The sequence below is a fragment of the Cyprinus carpio genome, chromosome A1, assembly GCF_018340385.1.
Source record: "Cyprinus carpio isolate SPL01 chromosome A1, ASM1834038v1, whole genome shotgun sequence".
Lineage (NCBI taxonomy): Eukaryota > Metazoa > Chordata > Actinopteri > Cypriniformes > Cyprinidae > Cyprinus > Cyprinus carpio.
The window spans coordinates 18541268-18565529 of NC_056572.1; the positions used below are offsets into that span (position 1 = coordinate 18541268).

General features: G+C 40.1%; 1 protein-coding gene across 2 annotated transcripts in view; it reads left to right on the forward strand.

Annotated features, from left to right (window-relative positions):
• Positions 1-24262, forward strand: part of LOC109085847 (LON peptidase N-terminal domain and RING finger protein 2-like) — an 83738-nt gene that overhangs the window by 19499 nt on the left and 39977 nt on the right. The window contains exons 1-2 of one of the 2 annotated variants that reach the window (XM_042756295.1): positions 7741-9415; positions 15665-15783. In XM_042756295.1, coding sequence (XP_042612229.1) covers positions 15709-15783 — 75 coding nt within the window. In that variant the 5' untranslated portion in view covers positions 7741-9415; positions 15665-15708. Of the gene's footprint in view, positions 1-7740; positions 9416-15664; positions 15784-24262 lie in introns of those variants that run through there. The other variant, XM_042756292.1, reaches the window with a different exon arrangement.

Genomic DNA, 24262 nt, shown 5'->3' on the forward strand with positions numbered 1-24262 from the left:
GATCAACACCAAATTTGGTATGCCTAATTTAAAGGCCTTTGCAATGTTAAATTGCGAAGATCTTGAGATTTCGTTGAAGGGCGTGTCTGTGGCAGCCTTACAAATTTCGATGTTTCGCCATGAGAAAGGAAGTTGCTATAACTCAGACATACAATGTCCAATCTGCCTCAAACTTCACATATTTGAAAAGACTCCTGCCCTGAACATATCTAAATGCCCATATTCAGTTATCGTTATAGCGCCACCTGCTGGCAACAGGAAGTGACATGTATTACGCTGTAACAAACTACTCCTAGAAATTTTATGACACTTTATATTTTTTTTTGGTCAGTCTAATCTAAAGGCCTTTGCGAAGTTAAATTGTGAAGATCTTGAGTTTTCATTAAAGGGCGTGTCCATGGCACCGAAGTTGTAGTAACTCAGGCATAAGATGTCCGATCTTCCCCAAACTTCACATGTTCGAAAAGAGTCTTGGCCATCTGAAGGTCAGTATTCCACTATAATCATAGCGCCACCTGCTGGCAACAGGAAATGGCTTGTTTTACACTAACTTAAACATGCAATGTCCAATCTGCATCAAACTTCAAATATTTGGAAAGAGTCATGGCCTGAAGATATCTAAAGGCCAATATTCAGTTATAATCATAGCGCCACCTGTGGGCAATAGGACACCTCATGCTTTATACTAACTCAAACATTCCATGTTCAATTTGCACTAAATTTCATATGCTTGATAAAAGTGCTGGACAGAGTGCTAATGTGCTAAAGCCACCCGCTGGCGGTGAGCCCGGGTGCAAGGGCCCGTTCATCGCTGCTTGCAGCTTTAATTTCATAGTTATATTTCTTGAATCTTAACTAGTAGATAATTAATAGTAGTTCTTCAGGAGGTATGACAGAATATATTAGTTATTGATTAGCTAACTGTTACTTAACACAATTATAAAATTGTATTACATACTGATTAGTTAACACATCTTCCTTAGTAGTTAACAGTAGTGAATTAAGTGTTAATGAATAATCACCTGTTAGTTATTCAAGAATTCCTTATTAGTTATGCAGTAAGTAAGAAACAGTATTCTAAAGTGTTACCACCCAACCTTACCTTATGTTTCACTTTAAATTAGTATCATTTTATTTTTATTTTATTTTTATAGCTAAGCCTATATTATTATTATATACTGCAATTGTATTTATCCATTAGAATTACATATTTTTAATTCTTGTTCTGTTCTGATAGTTCAATTTAAAGGATTTGTTATAAAGTGAGGTGAACTAAAAATATCCTGTTGGTACATTATAACATTATTAGGCCTGCCGTTATTATTTCTGAATGTAATAAAATGTGACTTATACATGACATATATATTTTTTCCTCTCAAAAACGTTATTTATTTTTAGCGTGTTTTTAAAAAACATGCAGCAAATGAAAATAGGCGATTAATCGGTTAAAATGTGTTACTGTGGGTTAACAAATTTACATTATAGTATACTTAGCAACAGAGTCTTGGCCTAATCTAGACTATGTTGTTAACTATTTACAAGTTTCGTGTAGGTTTTTATTCAGTTTTTTTTTTCATTGCATCTGAAAATTACTTTAAGAAACAAAAAAAGCCAGCCCCCCCCCCCAACAAAAAAAAAAAATTGTGCATGCACATTCACTTCGTGCACTCGGGCGCAGAACCTGCCTCCTGCGTTGCTCAGCTGTGGACGATTTAAAAATGTTTGATATAAAGGTTGCTGTCCCATTTTATACAGGAATTGTTAATTTAAAAAAATAAATAAAATTATATTGTTAGTTTCATGGTAACATGCAATCAAGGTCTTTGGATATTATACAAGATACAAGTTCATTTAGGCTATTTAACATGCACTGTGACATTTTATCCATTTCAACTTATAAACTCCTTGAGATTTTAAACTCTGTCTAATAGTATTGAAATTCAAGTTGAATCTAGCATTAAAAAAGTTTTAAATTGCTTAAATTATTTCTATGAATTAATGTAGCCTAACTTAAAAATATGTTATCATGACTTTTCATCATATCATTTTTTACAGTGTGATAATGAGCTGTAATCGTTTTCCATTTCGGAAGCCAAGCAACCACTTTTTTCTTTTTTAAATCTATTATTCGCCTGCATATCTCATACAACACGATTTTTTTTTTTTAGGAAGGTGCCATTGTCAGGGGAGTCAAAAGACAATTACATTATCATTAGGGTTGCCAATTAACTTCAGAAATGGAAAATAATGGCTAATTGTGATTCTTTCTCTCTTATTCTTTAAGAAAATAGTGTTTATTCTTGTAGAAAATAAGTGTTTATTCTTTAAGAAAATAAGGGACAGAATAAGGGACGATCCAAATATTTGTAATGTACAATAATATAGGCCTATATCTGCCTGCAGTTAAAATGTTATCAGAAATAATCATATTTGTTTTGCTTTACCCATTTATGTAGGCTACAATTATTCTAAAAAAAATAAAAATAAAAATAATGTCACAAAAAATGCCATCGGCCTGAGTAAATTTTACCATTATAGAACTGTGACTTTACAAGGTAATTTAGGAGGTGAAAATACTGTGAAATTACAAATGGCATGGAATTTTGAAGCATAACAACTGAAGGTCTATGAAACGTTAGTCAATAAAGCATTTTTTTTAAACAATGGCATTTAAAGTTTTGAACTAAAATATTATTTCAACCATATAGCACTTCAATAAAAAAATTTCATACTTTTCAATGAAAGAACACTTAGAGGTTGCTTCTGGTGTTTGTACTTCAGTATAATGAGGTCCAAGTTTAAGAATAGCCTACACTAGTTTTTATTTTTTATTTTATTTTATTTTTTTAACTCTCTATTTATCAGCATTAACTTACAATGAAATACACAGGTAGACTGAATGTTTTCCTGCCTTGCTAAATGTTGGGCTCAGTTGCATTCGCCCAAATTGATTTTGTAAAATCAAAACTTGCAGACTTTGAACCTGGGTCAGTTAGCGCGAGTCACACTCGCTGTGAAGCGTGAGCAGCTGGCACAGGATTCTGCTTGGTCTTAAAGCCTACCTCAAACGCCTACATTCACAAATAACAATGAACTTGCAGAGCAGGTTTAGGCAAAGTAGGACAAATGCCTCGTTTGGTTTGGCTTTTGTCATTTTTGCAACTGCATACAGAGTATTAGATACAATACAATATAAAGCCGTGTTTCCACTGCTGGAACTTTACCCAGGAACTAGGGACTTTGGGCTGGTACTCGGTGTGTTTCCACAGCAGGAACCAGGATCTAAATAAAGTAGTGTTGTCACGGTACCAAAATTTCAGTATTCGGTACCGATACCAGTGAAAATCCATGGTTCTCGGTACCAATTTCGGTACTAAAGCAAAACACAAAAATATGCTAATTAAAAAAACCAATGCCATTCTTTATACTTATTTACAATTGTGTTTAAAGTTTTTCTACAAGTAATATAATTATGAAAAACAGTAAACAAGTTTCACCCAAATTTAATTTGTCTTTTAATTAATGAAATTTAAACACATTTTATTTTTTGTTAAATAAAGGGGATTTATTTCTTTCAAAAATAAAGTTTTATTAATTTTTTTCAACAGTAGTAGCAGTATCACATACATTCTACTAAATAATAGAAATATTTCTAGCACAATGCCTTTATGTAAAAATGAACTTTTATTTTGACGGGTTCTTTACACTCTATTTGTGGTGGCACTCCCCCGCCCCCATAGATACATATATATGCAAATTCATTCTCTGCCAGCAGGAGGCGCTTTGAGAGCGGGAGAGAGAGGTTTCACCGGTAATGGCTGCAAAGCAGCGCTGAGCTCACAAACGCTGCTATATCAGGCATTACATGCATGATGAAATGAAAATGACATAGAAAATTTTCTAAATACAGTCGGTTTCCTTCTGAAATAAAGTGATATAAAAACACCCGCATTGTTTTTTGATTTTGAAACGTGCAGTGCTCATGTTTATTCAATGAAGTCAAAGCCTTTTGGAAAATCTATTTGTGGCGGTCAGATCTGATATTGTGGCGGCCGCAACAAATCAATGTGTGGGAAACGTTAGGTTACTGACGTAACCCCGGTTCTCTGATAACATGAGTGAGGTATCTCACTATGGGACCGCCTCAGGGCGTGGCCGATCGCGGAAGCACCTATAACACCACGTCTGCCAACCATGGCAGACCAATTGCTGCAGCGATCAGGGAGTCCTGCCTCCCTGTATATAAACCGCAGCTACCTGCCATTTCGTCATTCTCCGCATATCTCTTCTCCGTGCAGGATAGGCAAGGAGGGCAATGTTTGTGAGATACCTCACTCATGTTATCAGAGAACCGGGGTTACGTCAGTAACCTAACATTCTCTTTCTAACATTTGTTCAGTATCTCACTATGGGATATAGACAACTCCCGTATTGCCGATATGCTGACGAAGCAGACTAAGAAAGGCTGTGTAATTATCTGAATCATAGCTCCCGATGGAGGTGAAAACAGAATAATATGAGGAACTCGTCCTTTAGTAAAATTGCATTATACCACCTGACTACTCACTCCCAGAACAGAATGGGCCAGAGAGGGCTCTGTCACATCCAGTCTATAGAAACGAGCAAATGTGTGCGGAGAAGACCAGCTGGCTGCTGCGCAAATTTCCTGAATAGAGATGCCTCTAAACAGGGCCCAGGAAGTAGCCATGCCTCTAGTAGAGTGTGCTCGTAGTCCTCTTGGGGGCTCCAAATTCGAATTATTGTAACATAATATGATAGCCTCCACCACCCAATGAGAAAGGCGTTGATGGGAGATAGGTCTTCCTCTGTAAGAGTCAGCCCAAGAGACAAACAGCTGATTGCTCTTACGAATTGTATGTGTTCTCTGAACATACATATGCAGAGTACGAACAGGACATAAGCTGTGTAACCTCTCCTCCTCTGGGGATGCAAAGGGTGGTGGATGAAAAGCGAGCAGGTCCACTGATTGAACTGCACCAGCGTGATCAAACACTTTGGGTACGAACGCCGGGTTAGTTCTAAAAGTGACTTTTTGGACACCTGGAGCGAACATCATACATGAGGAGTGAACTGATAAAGCATGTAGTTCACTCACCCTTTTTGCTGTAGTGAGAGCGAGTAACAGAGCCGTCTTTAGAGCTAGTAGCTTCAAGGCAATTTTTTTCAATGGGCTCAAAAGGGGCTTTTTTGAGAGCGCGTTCAGAACCACGGACAGGTCCCAGGGCGGGACCAGTGGCTTCGACACTGGGTGTAACCGACGTGCACCTCTCATAAATCGACAGACGAGAGGGTGCTGGCCAATAGTACCCGAGTTAATACCCACATGACATGCCGAGATAGCAGACAGATAAACCTTAACCGTAGAAAAGGCTCTGCCCTTATCTAGAAGGTCCTGTAAAAAAACAAGCATATCCGAAACTGAACACAGGAAAGGAACTATATTCCTATCTGCGCACCAACCCTCAAACACCCTCCATTTGAGATTATATAAAGAGCGCGTTGAGGCAGCCCTCGCGTTCTGAATAGTCTCAATCACTTTCGGAGGTAACCCAGCTGCACTCAGATTTAGCCTCTCACGGGCCAGGCCCAGAGAGCTAGTTTCTGAGGGGAGGGGTGAAATATTTCCCCCCGTGCTTGTGAGGCCATGGCTGGTCGTAGAGCAGTTGCGCAATCTCCGCAACCCAAAGTCTCCCCGGCCAGTATGGCGCGATCAGAATCATTACATGCTTTCGTTCCCGAACCCTTCGTAGTGTCGGCTCGATCAGGCTCAACGGAGGGAAAGTGTAAAGTAATATGTCTGGCCACTCGTGTGCTAGAGCATCCACACCCAACAGTGCATCGTTGCCCACCAGAGAGAAGAACAGGGGACATTGCGCGTCATTGCGCGTCTTCGCGCGATGCGAAGAGATCTACGGCGGCCTGGCCGAATCTCTGCCACACCATGAGCATAACTTGGGGGTGGAGTCTCCACTCCCCGTACAGAGGATTCCCTCTGGACAGTAAATCCGCCACCCGTTCATAATTCCTGGAACATGCGTCGCGCGTAGTGACAGGAGGTTCTTGCTGCTCCACATAATCAATTCTTTCGCTAACAAGTGAAGCTTGTGAGAAAGCACTCCTCCCTGACGGTTTATGTAGGCTATCACCGTTGTATTGTCTGTCCTGACCAATACATGATGATTCTTGAGAAAATGCACAAAATGTCTCAGAGCTAGTAACACTGTCATTAGTTCTAGAAAAAAATTTATGTGCTTCTCTCTCAGTGCCGGAGACCAAACTCCCCTCACTGTTCTGCCCTCGAACACTGCCCCCCAGCCCGTGAGAGATGCATCTGTTGTCACCACTTTTCTCAATAGTACAGGGCCCAGAGGACATCCTGTCCTGAGAAAAGACGGGGCTCTCCAGTGACAGAGAGCGCTCATGCATTCTGGTGAGACGTGCACTCTGCGGCTGAGACGGCTCATGGGGCGAATGCCCTGTGACGCTGTCCAGTTCTGAAAATCCCTCATTCTCAGCAGTCCCAGGGGAACCACTGACACTGTTGAGGCCATCAGACTCAGTAGTCGAAGACACATTCCGAAAGAGACTAAACTCCCTCGTTGAAAGAGGGAGAGGCAGGTGAGAAATGTTTTGATGCGCTCTTCTGATAGGAACGCTCGAAACCTCACTGAATTCAACCTGAGACCCAAGTAGACTATTTCCTGTGAAGGAATTAGACAACTCTTCATTTGGTTTATCTTGAAACCTAATCTCTCCAGATGCGTCACTAGTGTGTGTGTATCGCTCTCTGCTTGATGCGGAGACGGCGCGCAGATGAGCAGATCGTCCAGATATGATGAAACTCTGACTCCTCCGTTTCTTAACGGTGTCAGAGCCGCTTCCACACATTTGGTAAATACCCTGGGTGCCAAAGCCATGCCAAAGGGGATCCTCATATACTCGTATGCTGTGCCCTGATAAGCGAACCGCAGATATTTCCTCTGAGCAGGAAAAATATCTATGTGAAAATATGCGTCCTGGAGGTCCACTGAGGTGAACCAATCCCCTTGACGGATACTTTGGCACAAAGTTCTGAGCGAAAGCATTTTGAATTTGTATTTTCTGAGGTGTTTGTTGAGGACCCGTAAATCTAAAATGGGACGGAGACCTCCCCCTCATTTGGGAATCACAAAATAACGGGAGTAGAAGCCCGTCTGGCTTTCCTCCGTTGGAATCATTCTTATCACTCCTTTTCTCATTAAAGAGGATGTTTCTTCCTCTAAAACCTGAGCTGCTTCCCCTTGGGCCACTGAAATTACCACTCCATTGAACACAGGAGGTTTTACAGCGAATTGAAGTCTGTATCCTCTGTCTATCATGGTTAAAACCCAGGGATGAACTGCGCATGCGCGCCAGTTCTCTCTTCCCGGCTTCGCTCACTAGCGGTGCTGTGGCACCCTCTAGTGGTGAAGGGGGGGAATAACGCTCCGTTGAAGGAGTTATATTCGTTATTCTTTGTGATTGTTTTACTTTTTTGTGATATATTTTTATTTTTATCCCGCTCTGTGCCCTCAGCCCTTGGCTTGGATGCAACAGAGAAAACTTTATTTGTGATGGGGATGCTTACGAACTTTTGTCTTTTCTCCCTCAGAACAAACCTCGTAAGTGGAGGGAGAGACAATTCTTTGGGGGGCGCCAGGGGAACATGGGCCATTTTCCCCGCGAACACTGGACTTTGAACTGCCCACACGAATGCTTTGCACACTTAAATTCCTTCTCCGTTTCCCCGTGGGAGGGAGAAAGGAATCGTTTTGAAGGGATGGGACAGAAAAACCCTGAGTGTTGTCTCCAAACCCTTCTTGTTGCCAAACTGATGTCTCAGGTCGACCACCTCTTTTTGTTCCCCTGAGGGGGGGCCGACCGGTGTTTCGCTGCTGCGGCTGCGAACGATTGTTTCGGTTTCCCGAAACCAGACTTTGACTGAGGGCCCGCGCTTCCCGGCTGTTGTGGCGGAGCAGGACGGGAAGGTTGATAATCCGAATGACCTCCTCTACCTGAAGGCCTGAAATTCGGACGGCTTGGGTGATAAGGACGAGCTGTCGGCTTTCTGGGGAGACAGACCTCGAATGCTTCTCCCTCTTTTTTCCGCAGGCCACATTGCTGACGCATAGCTGTTACCGTCGCGCCGAACATGGCCTTTGGATCGATAGGGGCATCCAAAAACTCCACTTTTTCTTTGTCAGAGAGGCCTGACAAACCCAGCCATAGCGATCTCTCTCCCACAACCGCTAAGCCCATACTCCGACCGCAGCTTTGAACTGCTCCGCGGGACGTGCGCAGGTTTAAATCTGCAATGACGCATATCTCCTCCCAGAGCGCTGGGTTGGGAGAACCGGAGTCCAGCTGACGCCCCATCTCCTTTAATAACTCCGCTTGATAGGCTTAAGGAGGGACGTCGCGTTCAAAGCACGTACGGCCAGTGCAGAAGATTTATAAATCTTTTGAAAAACGGAGGCGGCGAAGCGCTCTGTTTTCCCTGGCAAAGAGGCCCCAATTGAAGAGAGCGCTGCTCTGTGGCTCGGATTCAAATGATTCGCCACAGATGATTCTACAGGGGGAGGATCTGCCATCCCCAGATCCTCCATTCCCTGGACATCTAGCCTCGAGAAGCCCTTAACAGGTACTCGGTGGGAAAAAGGCTTATCCCAAAACCTCTTCATTTCAGCCACACAAGCCAGGACGGCTGGAATAAACTGCCTCGCTGGAGGGAGATGTGACGGAAGTCTCTTTCCGTCATACAAGTCTCTTTCAGCTCCTTTATCTGCTGGTTGGGATGGCCAGTCGATCGACAGTCTAGCTGCGGCCCTGCGACAGACCTCGAGAAGATCTGTATCCATCTGCACAGGGGAGGGTGAGCTCTCATCCTGTGCACTCGGCGGACGCGACTGCATCGGGGGAAGAATAGCATCTTCATCGTCGTCATCCTCGTCCTCGAGGATGGTCGACAACACTTCGTCATCGTCATCTTCCTCTCCCGCTAACGGATTTTCAAACAGCGGGGGAAGGACGGGTGACACCTTCTCCATCATCTCACCCCAGGAGCTGGAGGCCTGTGGACAATCCATCGGTTCCTCTCTGGGTTGAGCAGAGAGGCATGGGTCCGACTTCCCAGCTACTGCAATGCGAAGCCTTCGCTCTCGGGTTTTGACCGAGAACGTCGCGCAGTGGGGACAGCCCTCGGGGTTGGACAACGCTGCCTGAGCGTGTTTAGCACCCAAGCAGAAGATGCAGAGACCGTGTGAATCTTTCGCAGAAATCCACATTCCGCACGCACACAGATGAGGAGGATGGCCCCTTTCCTCCGGGGCTCTCCGGCTCTTTTGCAGTGGCCATGAAGCTGCACTCTCTTCGTACGGTAAGCCCACCACAACGTGACAACTAGTACGGAGCTGTGCTGCGACAGAGAGCCTTTTTTCCTACTTTTTGGTGCGTGGTGAGCGCGCCAAAAACTTGGAAAAAATAAATAGAAAAGCTTAAAGTAGAAAACTCGCCTTAACGCGTTAGTTATCTTACTCTAAGTGGCAAGTCACTCGACAAACGTTAAGAATCTATTGCGTTTGGGACGTTACCTTGCGGCTCCGTCGATAAAAATCTGTTTAGCAATAATTCCACAAGTCTGCTGAGGACAGCTTCCGAAATCTTCACGGGGAAAGAGAGCGAGAATGACGAAATGGCAGGTAGCTGCGGTTTTATATACAGGGAGGCAGGACTCCCTGATCGCTGCAGCGATTGGTCTGCCATGGTTGGCAGACGTGGTGTTATAGGTGCTTCCGCGATCGGCCATGCCCTGAGGCGGTCCCATAGTGAGATACTGAACGAATGTTAGAAAGAGAACCCTGGGTTGCCATGAATACCTTTAAATTGACACTGGTCTTACTCAAATGAAACGGTAAAATACTTGTGAAGTGACTCAGAACAGTTCTGGTTATATTGTTTATGTATTTATGTACTCATTGAGACGGCAGATGCTGAAATTACTGCAAGCGTCACACGCTTTAGTCTATGTAGTAAACAAACCCGCACGTCTCTGCCATTCATTCAGTCACACAGAGACGCGCAGAACATTTACAGATACTGGTCCATATGGAGATTTGATTAATTTATGCTAACTTTGACAAATTCCGTGACTGTTCATATTAAAGTGTAAGTTTCATTTTCATGACTGGATTTTGAGATTCCGTCCGCGTTTTCTGCTTCGTGAAAATCATAGCGCTGAACCGGGTACTCGGTACCACCGGTACTTATAGAAACCTGCTACCGTGACATTTTCATTTTTTTAGTACCGACTTGGTACCGAAGTACCGGGTCTTTTGACAACACTAAAATAAAGTTCTGTGTAAAAAAAATGCCCCTCAGAAAGTCCCTGCTGGTGTGGTAGTACTTTTTCAAAGGTCCAGAACTTTCGGGAATGGGACTTGGGTGCTAAACATGCTGATTGGTTGAGTTCACGCAGCATTGTGATTTCAACCACCATTTATTCAGATAATTTTCAAAATATTACTGTTATTGTGTCGTGAAATGTAGTTTAAAAAGTATTTCAGGCGAGAATGTAGTTGTTTAAAACTCAAATCTGCAGTTTATTTATAAAGGCAGCGCCTATTTAAAAATGTGTTTCGCAGATTTCGGAGACGATCAGCTCCACACGATCAGCGGGAGCTTAGTTCTCATGTATCCTCCTAGAGCAGTCTCAGCTAGGCTAGTCCTGACATTTGCCACTGGCTCTGATGTCTCTTTAGTGGTTAAACATAAAATATAGTTCGTTTTGGGTAAATCTAACAGGTAATGTTTGGTCTGTATTCAATTTATCTATATGTTAAAATGAAAATAAAAAGAGGCAATTGATATTATATTTTGTTTCATTGTAATGGTTGTATATATACACATTTCCCTGAACTAAGTACATTTCTGCAGCTATTATTATGTTTAAATGAAAACGAAAGGAGGCAGTGGTATTTGATATCCTATTTCATTTTATTGTAAATATACAGTGAGGAAAATTGCAGTAGCCAAGGCAAGCTGACTGATGTTAAGTACACTGCTGTTTGCAGAATTAACGGACTTGTGTCGTCCTGTCCGCAGGAGATCACACTCCAGAGTCGAACTTGCAAAGTCCGAACTACCGAGGATGCAAGTCCGAAATCTGCGTACTTTGTTGTATTGATAAACGCATGCAGACCTGCGTCACCAGACTATTTGCCTAATCTTCACTGTACTTTAGACCACGGTGGAAATGCTTTAAAAACTTTAACCGAGATGTCTAGAGGGTATTTAATAGGTCTGCCCCCCACATAAGATTTTTCTAGTTACTAGTAGCCTAGTCGTTCATTTAAGTGATTATTCAACTAATCGCATGTTTATATTAAATTAACATCTAATCCATAATGAGCCTTAATATATTCCGCACTCAAGCACACACATTAAGTTTGCCACAAAGCACAGGCAGAAGTAGCTTAATAATTGTGAAAAAGGAGACATTTTAATTATTTATTAATAAATAAATGTTTTCTTGTCGGCTGCAAGATGAAATTCACAGTGCTGACTCTCATCTCCACAGTATACTGTACATGCCTTTAAAGAGAAATGCAGCCTTCACAGATTACATAATGCTTACATTTCAAGCTTTCTATAGATATATTTCTCATGTATGTGAGGCACCCTAATTTTAAGTCATTTCATTTTCAGGAAAAAAATCAAGTGATCGAGAGGGTGCCTCCCTGTCATGCATGTGCATTAATAGTTTTCGCACAAACACTTGAATATGAATAATAATAGAGCACATTTCTTTTCGGTTACAGTTCGGGATCCACATTAAAAAATAATCTTCACAAGTCTACAACCGAGACAGGTGCAGTTATAACCTGTAAATTGGAGGCTATTTGATGTTTTAAAATGATCTAACGGCTGATGTCGCTCCAGTTCGTTGATCATTAGTTGTTCTTGATCAAGTTTAAACGGATGCATGACTCTTATAAACTTGTTTTAATAAATCTCTTTTGCATTAAATAATAAAGATATAAAGCAGGTTAAGTTAAATATTATTGTACAAATAATTATAAAATGTTATAGACTGCGAATAAGATGGAAGTTTCACATTTTGCATGTGCATTACAAAGTAAATCATTTTTTACATGCAATTATCCAAAATAAAACCAAACAAGATTTGTAATGAGTATAAAATATGTAGACAAATAAGAATAAATGCTGTGCGTTGCACTCAGCATCATGCGCGCCACGCAAATCTTGCACGCTGATATTTTACGGAATATGATACACACCTGCATTTAAATGCGGCTGCATTTTTATTTTTTATTTTACTTAAATTATATGAAAGCAAGTAAAAAGGCTCCCTTTAAAATCACTGAAGCTGTCAATTAATGAAGCTCTTTTTCACATCATGTGCATTTTGTTGATTATAATGAGAGAACTTGAGTTTAAACGTGAGGACGTTTTATTAATTCGTCCATTCTTTAGAGTTTCAATGATTTAGCTAAATCGTGCAGGTTTAATTTATTCGTTTCTTGTTTTAATTAGGTCTAAATAATGGGAGAGAAATTATACAGTGCCTCACGTTTTACTAAATAAAGGAAATAATTTTTAAAACATGCAACAATTTCTTAATCAGTGTACAGACAGATATCTTTTTTCCAAGAAGTTATCTGTCAAATTAAAGGACAAGTAACGAATAACAAAGTATTTTAATTTTTAAAATATAAATTACAATTTATTTGTGACAAATATAAGCCTAATATGTGAGAATATTGACATTTTGCTTATAAATCCATGTAACCTAGCTCACTAAAATAGGCTACCACTTTTAATGATCTGATGCGAAGTAAACCACCATTTCTTTAGGATAATATAACATATAATTCATATTATATAAATAATACTGCACACCTATTAAATGTTTCAAATCTAAAATATGGTGTAATACTGTGTAGCTTAGAGAAAATATAAGCACAGGCTCATAGGCTTGACATTTATCATGCTTGAATTTGTTCTAAGAAACGCACATAACTTCATAAGTACTAAACTTTTATCTGTGAATATTCAATAATTTAAGTACAGTGTATTTTCCCCGACTGCAGCAGTTCAATGTAACACATCGGCGAGGCAAAGCTGATGGCTATTTGCGAAAATGTGCTTTGATGCGCTTGTTTGATAACTTGTGTTAAAGCGCCACTCAGCAGTCAAAAGCTCCATGCACTTTGCAGACGCGGCGGCAGAGGCTCTCGCGGCGGCAAAAAGCTCATTTTGGTTGGCCACCTACTGTACAATGTAAGTAAGAGATTCCTTTTAACAGAACGCAGTAGCAGTTTACTGTCGGGTATTTGTTGGTCACATCCAGTGTAGACAGCATAGTAGGTTCTATTGTATTTTATCGCGCCACGCCACTCACGTTCGGTGTAGAATATGTTCAGCCCCCTTCCTCTGAAGCTTCGAATATTCGGGGTTGATTACTACCAAACCTTCGAAGCTCAAAAAATGGTATTCATACCAGCCCTAGTTGGATCATGATTTATTTGTTTATATGAAGAGACTTCTTTTATTTTTATTATTTGTATTTTATTTTCTTGTATTATATTGTATTAATTTGATTTGAGGTTTGTTTTAACATTTCTATTTAGTTTTATTTGACATTTCAATTTCACAAAGAAATGTGCAGCATTTTGTCCAAGAAATATAACAGGACACCTTTTCATTTAGAGTTTGTCTTTAATTTAAAAAAAATAAAAAAATAGTGAGAAAATCATATTGTGAATTCAGTATCATGTATCGCATCGTGAGTTGAGTGAATTGTTACATCCTAATTATGCTCTTTTACAAAGTCTTGATTTGGTTTTTGGGGTGTAGTAGAATAGGGTTTCCTTTAATTATTTTTCACATATTTAACATTATTACAGCACCTCTCTTCCCAGTCTGTCTTAAGTGCCCTGTTTAGTTTCTGTTTCGATGAAACCCATTCTTCCAAAATACGAAATGTGCCCTGACTGGTTAGCTGGCCCAGTGAGTTGTGATTGGCGAACTGCTTAGAGGATGTTATGGAAATGACACATCACTTACCATAACTGCAAGTTTTATCTGCTCAGCTGTAAAAAGTAACAATGGTGTTAATTTCATTATACAAAATTGAGCCCGATTCAGCCCCTAGAAATGTTTACAAACGAGGATCATGCAGAACCTTTGAAAGCCTGGATTTTACAGGACGTGGCTCGCAAAATTTCTAAATCCCTGGTAGCACTTCGGGCAGGCATTCTTCAGATTTTGGTAGCCCAAAATGAATTTAACTATTCTGAATAAAAATAAAAAAACTTTACTGCGGACAATTCTTTATGACAGTCCTAAAGAAACATGCATACATGCGCATCACTTTTGCGGAGATGACGAGTCAGTGTCACCGATTTCATCTCTAAAGCTGAAAACAAAGAAAGCACTAGTTTATCAAATTATTAAAATGTTAACGCAGTCTCCTTATTGTTTTCCGCTGACACATTCATAATCATTACTTCTGCCGGTGTGCTGTGGCAAGCTTAATACGTGTACTTGAGTGCTTATTAGGCTATGTAGGCAATTAAAGGCTCATTATAATGATTTAAATGGTTTATTAATAAACAATCGATTAGTTGACTAATGCTTCAAATGAACGACTACTAGTCGACTGGAAAAATCCGAGGGCAGCCCTAATAATTAGCACACATTTTATCACTAGAAGATGATTGGAAGTTTGACTTCTAATTGTTAGTTTGATAGGTAAAGTCTAGATAGCTGGCGAAGTCAGAATATTTCTTTACAGGCTCTAAAAGTAACCTTTAGATCATTATCATTATAATGAATTAAGAAAAAACAAGTCATGCTCTTCATTAATTATAGTGTATTCCTACAGTTTAATCACCTCTCTTGTGTAGACATACTTTGTATAAAAAATTGGTACACACCTGGATAAGTCACTTCATAAAAATGTTTTAGGCCTATCTGTTTTGTAAGGAAAAAATATTTTCTCAAGTACTTAGTTTCTTATTTTTGTTTATCATTTTTCAGTATCATTTTATACATGCAGACCCTATTGCGTTTGCTAGAATCAAGAAGTATGGACCTTGTAGGTCCTTTGTTATAGTTTATGGCATGGAGTAGGGCTGCATGATAAATTGCATGCGATTGTCATGCGCATCTCATCAGTAAAACCAGTTCTGTGATTAGTGGTAAATCTCTATCATGTGCTTTCAGATGGAGCAGCATTTAATACACAGAGCCGTAGTTCGCTGACAAGCTACGCAATATCACGTTCCTAATCGAATGCGATTCATCTGCAGTTATTAACACGATATTGCGTAGCTTGTCAGTGAACTATGACTTTGTCTATTAAATGCCGCTCCATCTGAAAGCACTTGATTACTAATAATCACAGAACCGCATTTACTAACGAGATGCACATGACAATCAAATGCGATTTATCATGCAGCCCTACCATGGAGTGTAATACAATATATAATACATTCATATACTAATGTTTTAGCCACAGCTATCTAGCTTACAACCTCCTTAAAATTATGTAGTTAAATTTATGTTCTGTTACTTTTATTAAAACCTCTTTTCCTCTCCACAGAGCCCTGTGAATGTCGGCTCCTGGCTAGACGGGCAGAGCTGTTTATGGAAATGAAAAATTTCGGTCAAGCCATCAAGGATGCGGACACCATGTGCCGACTCCGTCCCCTGTGGCCAAAGGTAGGAATCTGTCACGAGACACGCATACACGAACCATGGCTTTAGAGTCCCCATGAAATCAAAATGGAAGTTTTTTTTTTTTTTTGTATGAATATGTTAGCCTTAAGGTTATCTATAAGCTAGTGTGCTCCAAAACAATGACAAAATTCACATTTAGAAGATATAAGCATTCAAAACTTAGACTCTCATTTCTGCAAATATGGATCAAAGATTTGGATGACATACCCTGCACTTCAGCTTCTCGTCAAACATTCTGTCCAATCAAATGCTCTCTATAATCTGAAGTGTCCCGACCCTACACTACAAATAGACTATAAATAAACTGCTGATAGGTCACTTGTTCACAGAATTAGTATTTTCTGTATGCTGAATGGCTCATTGTCGGTGTTAATTTCCTCAACGAAGACAAGGATGAAAAATAATCGTTTACGAACATTTTTTCTTTGACTAAGACGAGACGTTGAGAAGCTAAATCTAATATATGATGATAAAAACTATGATGAAATTTATGCCACATCTCCGTTAACCGGATATTCAAAATACATCCTATAGGCTACTGTCTTGTCCATCAAATGTGCGTCCCTGTGATTGGATTGCAATCGAATAAGGGGCGTTTGCATATCTAGTCTCAGTATGGCAGCCGCAGTGGATGGACAGACTACCAAAACGCAAACTAGCGATCTGAAACAATGGCCTCTGCACCCGAAGGGGTAGGGATAAGGTGACCAGACGTCTGTTTTTTCCCGGGAGTCATAATTCTTTGTGGATTAATTTAAAGTTATTGAAGGTGGGATAGGCAGAATCGCGCTGATAGAAGTGATCTCTCTTGTGCACACTCCACTTCTTCAGTTCTCATATACAGCGTGTTATCAGTTCTCAGTGCTCAAATACACACACAGCAGTCCAAATGTCTATCGTGTAGAGTATCTCACGTAAATACAGTTGGTTATGGATTAAGTGAATGTAAACAGGTGGGTGAAAACTCAACGTGTGTCAGTGTTACATGCAAGTCTTCTGTTTTAAAGGGACAGCATTAATTAAGTTAAATGAAAGTGAAAGTGACGTGACATACAGCCAATTATGGTGACCCATACTCGGAATTCGTACTCTGCTTTTAACCCATCCAAAGTGCACACACACAGTAGTGAACACACACACACCGTGAACACACACCCGGAGCAGTGGGCAGCCATTTTATGCTGCGGCACCCAGGGAGCAGTTGGGGGTTCGGTGCCTTGCTCAAGTGCACCTCAGTCGTGGTATTGAAGTACATATCCGTGTCATTAATGTTAACCAACAAAAAATGTTAAATGTATACATGTTAAGTAAATCTACCATATCTGAAAAATGAGTTTAATTTGTATCTCTTTCGTATTTGTCTTATTGTGCTTCTTTTTCAAAAATTATAAATTATATATACAGTATATTATCTAGGCCTATATTATATATGAACAACTATTATTTTTATAGCTGCTCCCTTTTCACTACTTTTAAAGGGATAGTTCACCCAAAAATGAAAATTGTCATCATTTATTCAAGTTTTTCCAAATTCAATCCTTGATTGAAATTTATCATAAGCGTAATTGATTTGGTCTAAAGAGAGAAAAATTAATGACTATTTTTGTTTGAAAACTACATAAGTAGCAGTAAAATAGCTACCAAAATAAATGTTGGTAACTGCAGTTTGACTAAAATAATGACTAAAAGTAATGACTAAAAGTTGAGAAAAATGCAATGACTTTTCGTTGACTAAAACTAAGACTCAAATGACTAAAATGTGACTAAGACTATTAAGCATTTTCATCTCAAGATAAAGACTAAGACTAAATCAAAAATGCCTGTCAAAATTACCACTGCTCATAGCGCACTATATGGGGGACATGGAACAATTCAAATAGTGTAAATTTGCTTTCCATTGGGTTGAAAGATGCACACAGTCTGCTCCAGTCCAGACACACAATAGTAAAGAGCAGATCATATGCGCGAGTCGCGCAGACCACAAGATGTATCTGACCCATTTGAATTTTAAACAGAATGCTATATTTTTATAGCAATTTAGATCAGATTAGGTGGAGGAACTGTTAGACAAATGGCACTAACAAGTAGCATGCGAGCAAGCGCGTATTTCTTTCAATGTGCATGTTAATCAATGAGTGCATTCACACCAGCAGCAGAGATACATCTAACTGCAGAACCGCAGAACACTTACGTCACAACAGTCTCAGACAGCAGTGCCACGCCAGCAGCGTCAAGCCGGAAGTGGGCGGAGCAAAAGTGGTCTTACTAGGCCTAAAATAAATTGCATGTTTCTTGAGTTTTGATTTATTTTATTTTTCTTTTATCAGTTTTGATAATTATTGTTAAATGGGTGCCTGCTTTGCTTTACCCTTTGTTTATTTTTTTTAGTTGGATTTTTTTTAATCTTTTGCTACTTATGTATGATAATGTGTATTTTGTAATTGTAAAAAAAAAAAAAAAAAAAATTAATTAAAATATTCAAATCATCAAGCTTTCTTTTGTCTATCTACCTCATCTATCTATCATCTGCTTAAATCCTTATAATAAAATGCTTACTTGACATCAATGTAGATTAACACTTTAAAATTATTATTTTTTACTTTCTCTCCTTGTTCTTGGTTTTACATTTATTTTTCATTCTGTTATTGCTGTTTTTAGATATTATGTTGTAAAGCACATTGGTCAACTCTGGTTGTAGTAAATAGTGCTATATAAATACAATTGCCATTGCCATTTCCATCCAAAACACTACGAGGCGCTATACTTAGTAAGATAACTTTTGCTCGGCACACTTCTGGCTTGACGCTGCTGGCGTGGTGCTGCTGTCTGAGACTGCTGTGACATAAGTGTTCTGCGGTTCTGCAGCTGGGGATTATTGGAGCAGCAGTGAAATAGGGGTTTCAGCGTCAAGTCTATTTTTGCTGTGCTGCTGACACTCAATTAAAGTGACAGCATACTTTTGATGGACAAAATAAAAATAAACATGATTTCACACAAAACATGCTAAAAATGCACAGAATAAGCATGTCTAGTGTGTTTTAACATGAATCGGAGTATGTCAGAATAGAAAATGAAGAATTAAAAATAGAAGATTTACCCATTTTAACTTTTTTAATTTTTAATTGCCTTAAGCAAATTAAAACTTAAAACATTTTATCAAACTCACAACAAACAATTCATCTTGCTCAGGATCTTAAGTTACAATGGAGTATATGCATAAGAAATTCATTATTCATTCATTATTAACAGCTTCTGTAAATATTGTATTCTGTACATATCCTGTACATACACTTACGACTGACGTGACAAACTTACGCCTTTTATTTATTTTCAGTTCTTCAGTTACAGAAACAGACCTATAGACACAATAAATGGACATGAAACATACTGACATTCGGCCTAATAAAAATATTATGAACGCTCACCTTGGTTAGAAACACACCTTTTAATTTATTAAATGAATCTCTATGAACAAATAATGACTTAAACACAATATTCCCCCTTAACAAATAGCTAAAACAGAATGAATAATTATATTGCTCCAGGTCAGTTACAAGGCACAAATTACAAACAAGGACACAAGACGAACACAGACACAAAACAATCTATAAATTATATTGACATCTTCTAAAAAAAATATTAAAGGTGCCATAGGATGCATTGATACAATATTTTAAATGTTCTCTGATGTCCCCAGAGTATGTATGTGAAGTTTTATCTCAAATTACCCCACATGTAATTTTTATAGCTTGTTGAAATTGACACTTTTAGGGTATGAGCCAAAACGTGCTGTTTTTTGTGTATGTCCCCTTTAAATGAAAATGAGCTGATGCTCCTGCCTCCCTTCTCAGAAGAATGCGGAGCTTCATGAGCTCATGCTTGCGGGCATACCGGTGTTACTGTTTAACTCTGGTCTCAAACTCAATTCCTGGAGGACAGTTTAGCTCCAACCCTAATTCTACACACCTAATCCAGCTAATCAAGGTCTTCAGGATTACTAGAAACTTCCAAGCAGATGTGAGTTGGAGCTAGTTGGAGCTAAACTCTGCAGAGCCGTGGCCCTCCAGGAATTGAGTTTAAGACCTCTGGTTTAACTGGTGGAGACCATGTACTGATCCTCACATTGCTTCTAAACACAATTTTTAACTACCACATTCCTATTCACGATCATTCTGGTAGCACGTGAAGGCAGCATTATTGAAAACAGGCAGAATCAATGGTACCTTTAGCAACATTAGCCTTACAGAAAGCCAAGAATCTCTTTTGGAAAACAAAATATGAGGCATTATGCTTACTTTGCAGGGCTCCAAACTGCGACTAAAACAGTCGCGTTTGCGACCATAAATATTAATTTGCGAGTGACGTTTTTGCTGAGGTCGCCACTGGCGACTACCCGCCGAAAGCTCCTCAGGATTTAACCGCTAAAAAAAGTTTTCTCAGGCGGATGATTTGCTTCATTCTAGCAGCGCCCCGTCTGTGATAAAACGAACTCGGTGCGAAGGTTAATACACACAATTACACCGAGTGTGGACCTGCCGCTTGTACAACAGCTTTCAGCCGAGATCGGCCCATAGAGAAAAAGCCATCTGTCCGCCAGAAGTGTTTGTAGAGTCGGCGCGGCTTTCTGGGCCCATTATCTTCTCACGATGCCGAGATCTGAACCGACAGAGACGCATTTCAGACAGAATCAGCCCGAGTGTTATTGCTATCTGGGTATATATTTACATGTTATAACTTAAAAAAATTGAATGTAATGCCTTTTTTCCTAATTGTTTTGCGATCAAATCTTTTGTTATGTTCACGTATTAAACTGAGACGATGCGCATCAAAGTTTTAGTGGAAAAAGAGTTTCAGACAGTCCTCTTCTCTGCCGCACATCAGTGCTGACGCACACAGTCTGATAAACGCAGCTCCGCTGTGCAGCGAGAGAGAAAATGACGGAGAACTTCAGAAAGGGAAAGTGCAGAAAATACACCGTCTATTTCGTGCACAACTTGAACAAACTAGAACAGGTAAAGCTGTCAGCTGTTTGATATTGGCAATATCGTTAAAACAATTCTCGTTTATAATAATAACTAATTTGGCTTCTTCTAAACAAGATCTTGGTCTGTGTTCTTTTAATCCGTGAACTTCATTATTTGAAGTGCACTTGCCGTCCAGTAATCGCAAAAAGCTCTGTGCTTTGTCACTTTTTAATAAAAAGTACCAGCTTAAAAATTATTCCAAATTCATAACGAAATTCAAACAATAGGCCTACAGTTTTGGCGCTCCTTAATGCAGCAGGCGCAGTCGCTTTAGCGCCTCAGTTTAAGGGCAAGTGAACCCATTTAATCTTTCTCTTTACTAATATAGTACATAATGAATATCAATTAACATCAAAAGTTTAGGCTATTTTATGAGAGCCTACAGTACAACTTACTGAAATGTCTCATGTAGGAGGACGCCCAAGCTACCGCTCAGTGGCCAAGTGATGCTTATGCTCCATGATACTGGTACAGATTCTGTGTAAGAACACTTCTTTGTGACTGTAGATTTCAAGCTGGAAAATACATTTAGTTCCCACTTTAAGTGAACCTTAGTCTCCCAGGAGTCATCTACAAGATGGATTAAATGCTGATAAAGTCAAGAAAAAGATGAGGACATAAACACATGACAGTATGATTGAAATGTTGAAATAAAAATAAATAAATAATAATAATCGTAAAATAAATAAAACACGTTTTGATTCTGTGGCACCTAAAAAAAATTATTTGGCTCCTAAGTTTTTTTCTTATAGGAGCCAATGCTCCTTACTCGATTTTTTTGTTTGGAGCCCTGCTTGTGTCCTGGAGTCTGGATGTTTGCGCATGAAGCGTTGGTATCAAATCCTCTATCAGAAGCTTTGCACCAACTCCAGCGTTGAACTGACCCTCGTTTGTTAGGCAGTCCAACTTACAGTGTTAGCACAACCATATAGACTTTTCAGTTTTTTTTTTTCTGGGACGTTTCCTTCGAGAATAAAATGTAACCACCGTGTCCTCAGTGTTCTATGGAGACTCCTATGTTTGTTGGTGCATGCCAACACACAACACGTTTGTAATGGCTCTTTGGCACTGACATTGTACCTCCAGCAGCAGGTAATGGCGGACCGTGTTTCTCACTCAGGGCTGTGTATATGCTAATAGGGCATAGAGGCGTCACAACATGGGCGGGACTTTCCCGACTATTAACGTCATAGTAGTGAGAAATCTGGAACTGGCAGTGTGGGAGATCAGTTTATGATTTATGTAGGATTTATAAAACAATGAGTGGGTGGATTTTTACCATTATAGGCTGGTTGTTTTCACCACTGCGGCACCCACCTGTGTCACACCACCTAATCAAGTGATTTTTGCATTCTGTGGCACCGTTAAGATTAAAGTAAGATGGCTAGAAACGCATAGCCTACTTTTATATTTAGCTCTACAGAATACATTTTGACCATTCTTACTTGTAGCCTAACGATTTAAATCCAACAGAATAATTCACAATTCTCCTTCTCCCGCTCCGTTACAAAAACGGAGCTTAATCCACCAGTAATTTCCATAACGAATATTGACTTCTCTCCGACATGGACCTGGAGATTATGGACACACACTGCGCTATAACTGGGTTAATAGCGCATATCTGGGTAAGCGTCTATGGATTAAAAGCAGTTACCGTATTAATTACAACACACCACAACACAACAACAAAAAACCACACCAGTAGCAACGCATGTTCTATATTTGTATAACTGAAATGACATGATAAGGAGCAGTTTTTGTGTTTACCCATTTAGACGCAATTTCCATGTTACAAACTTTCCAAGACTTCAAACATTCATGTTATAACTGACCAACCTCTAAAACCAAATTTATTGTTGTCTTTGTAAAGAAATATGGAGCTTTGGAGCCGCTGCTGTGATTCTGTACAAACGCTTCCCAGTTTGGATAATACCTTTGCGCGATGCTGGGAATCATACATTGATATTGATAGCATCACAGATGCTGCAGATTTGTTTGGTGCACATCCATGATGCACCTCCCGCTCCACCACATCCCAAAGCTGCTATATTGGATTGGAGATTCGGTGACTGTGGAGGCCATTTGAGTAAAGTGAACTCCTTGTCCGTTCAAGAAACCAGTCTGAGAAGTGGTACTCCACACTAGGCATTTGAACCATGCCTAACGCGTTTGACCCCAAGCTCGGTTTGTTTTTAACTAGTGTGAGTGCTTCGTACACACCGGGGCGTGGCCGATCGCGGAAGCACTTATAACACCACGTCCCTGCCAACATGATACCAATTGCTGCAGCGATCAGGGAGTCCCTGCCTCCCTGTCTTAAACCCGCAGCTACTGCCATTTTCGTCATTCTCCGCATAGCTCTTCCTCCGTGCAGGATAGGCAGAGGGCAATGTGTTTGTGAGATACCTCACTCATGTTATCATAGAACCGGGTTAACGCAGTAACCTAACATTCTCTTCTAACATTTGTTCCGTATCTCCGATTGATATAGACAACTCCCGTATTGCCGATCTGCTGACGAAGCAGACTAAGAAAGGCTGTGTAATTATCTGAATCATAGCTCCCGATGAGTGAAAACAGAATACCTATGATGAACTCGTCCTTTAGTAAAATTTCATTACTACACATTACTACTCACTCCCAGTAACAAATGGGCCAGAGAGGGCTCCTGTCACAACCAGTCTTCTAGAAACGCCAAATGTGTGCCGGAGAAGAACCATCTGGCTTCTGCGCAAATTTCCTGAATAGAATGCCTCGAAACAGGGCCCATGAAACTTAGCCACATGCCTCTAGTAAGTGTTCTCGTAGTCCTCTTTGGGGGCCTCCAAATTCGATTATTGTAACATATAGAGAGCCTCCACCACCCAATGAGAAAGGCGCTTGATGGGAGATAGGCTTCCTCTGTAAGAGTCAGCCCAAGAGACAAACAGCTGATTGCTTCCATTTAATTGTATGCTCTCTGAACATACATATGCAGAGTACGCAACAGGACATAAGCTGTGTAACCTCTCCTCCTCTGGGGATGCAAAGGGTGGTGGATGGCGCTAGCAGGTCCACTACTGGAACTGCACCAGCGCGGATCAAACACTTTGGGTACGTAACGCTGGTTAGTTCTAAAAAGTGACTTTGACACCTGGAGCCGCAATATCATACATGAGGAGTGAACTGATAACATGTAGTTCACTCACTCCGTTTTGCTTAGTGAGAGCGAGTACCAGAGCCGTCTTTAGAGCTAGTGAGCTTCAAGCAATTTTATCAAGGGCTCAAAATTGCTTTTGAGAGCGCGTTCAGAACCACGGCCAGTCCCAGGCGGGACCAGTGGCTTCGACACTGGGTGTAACCGACGTGCACCCTCATAAATCGACAGACTAGAGGTGCTGGCCATAGGACCCGAGGTAATACCCACATGACATGCCGAGATAGCAGACATATAAACC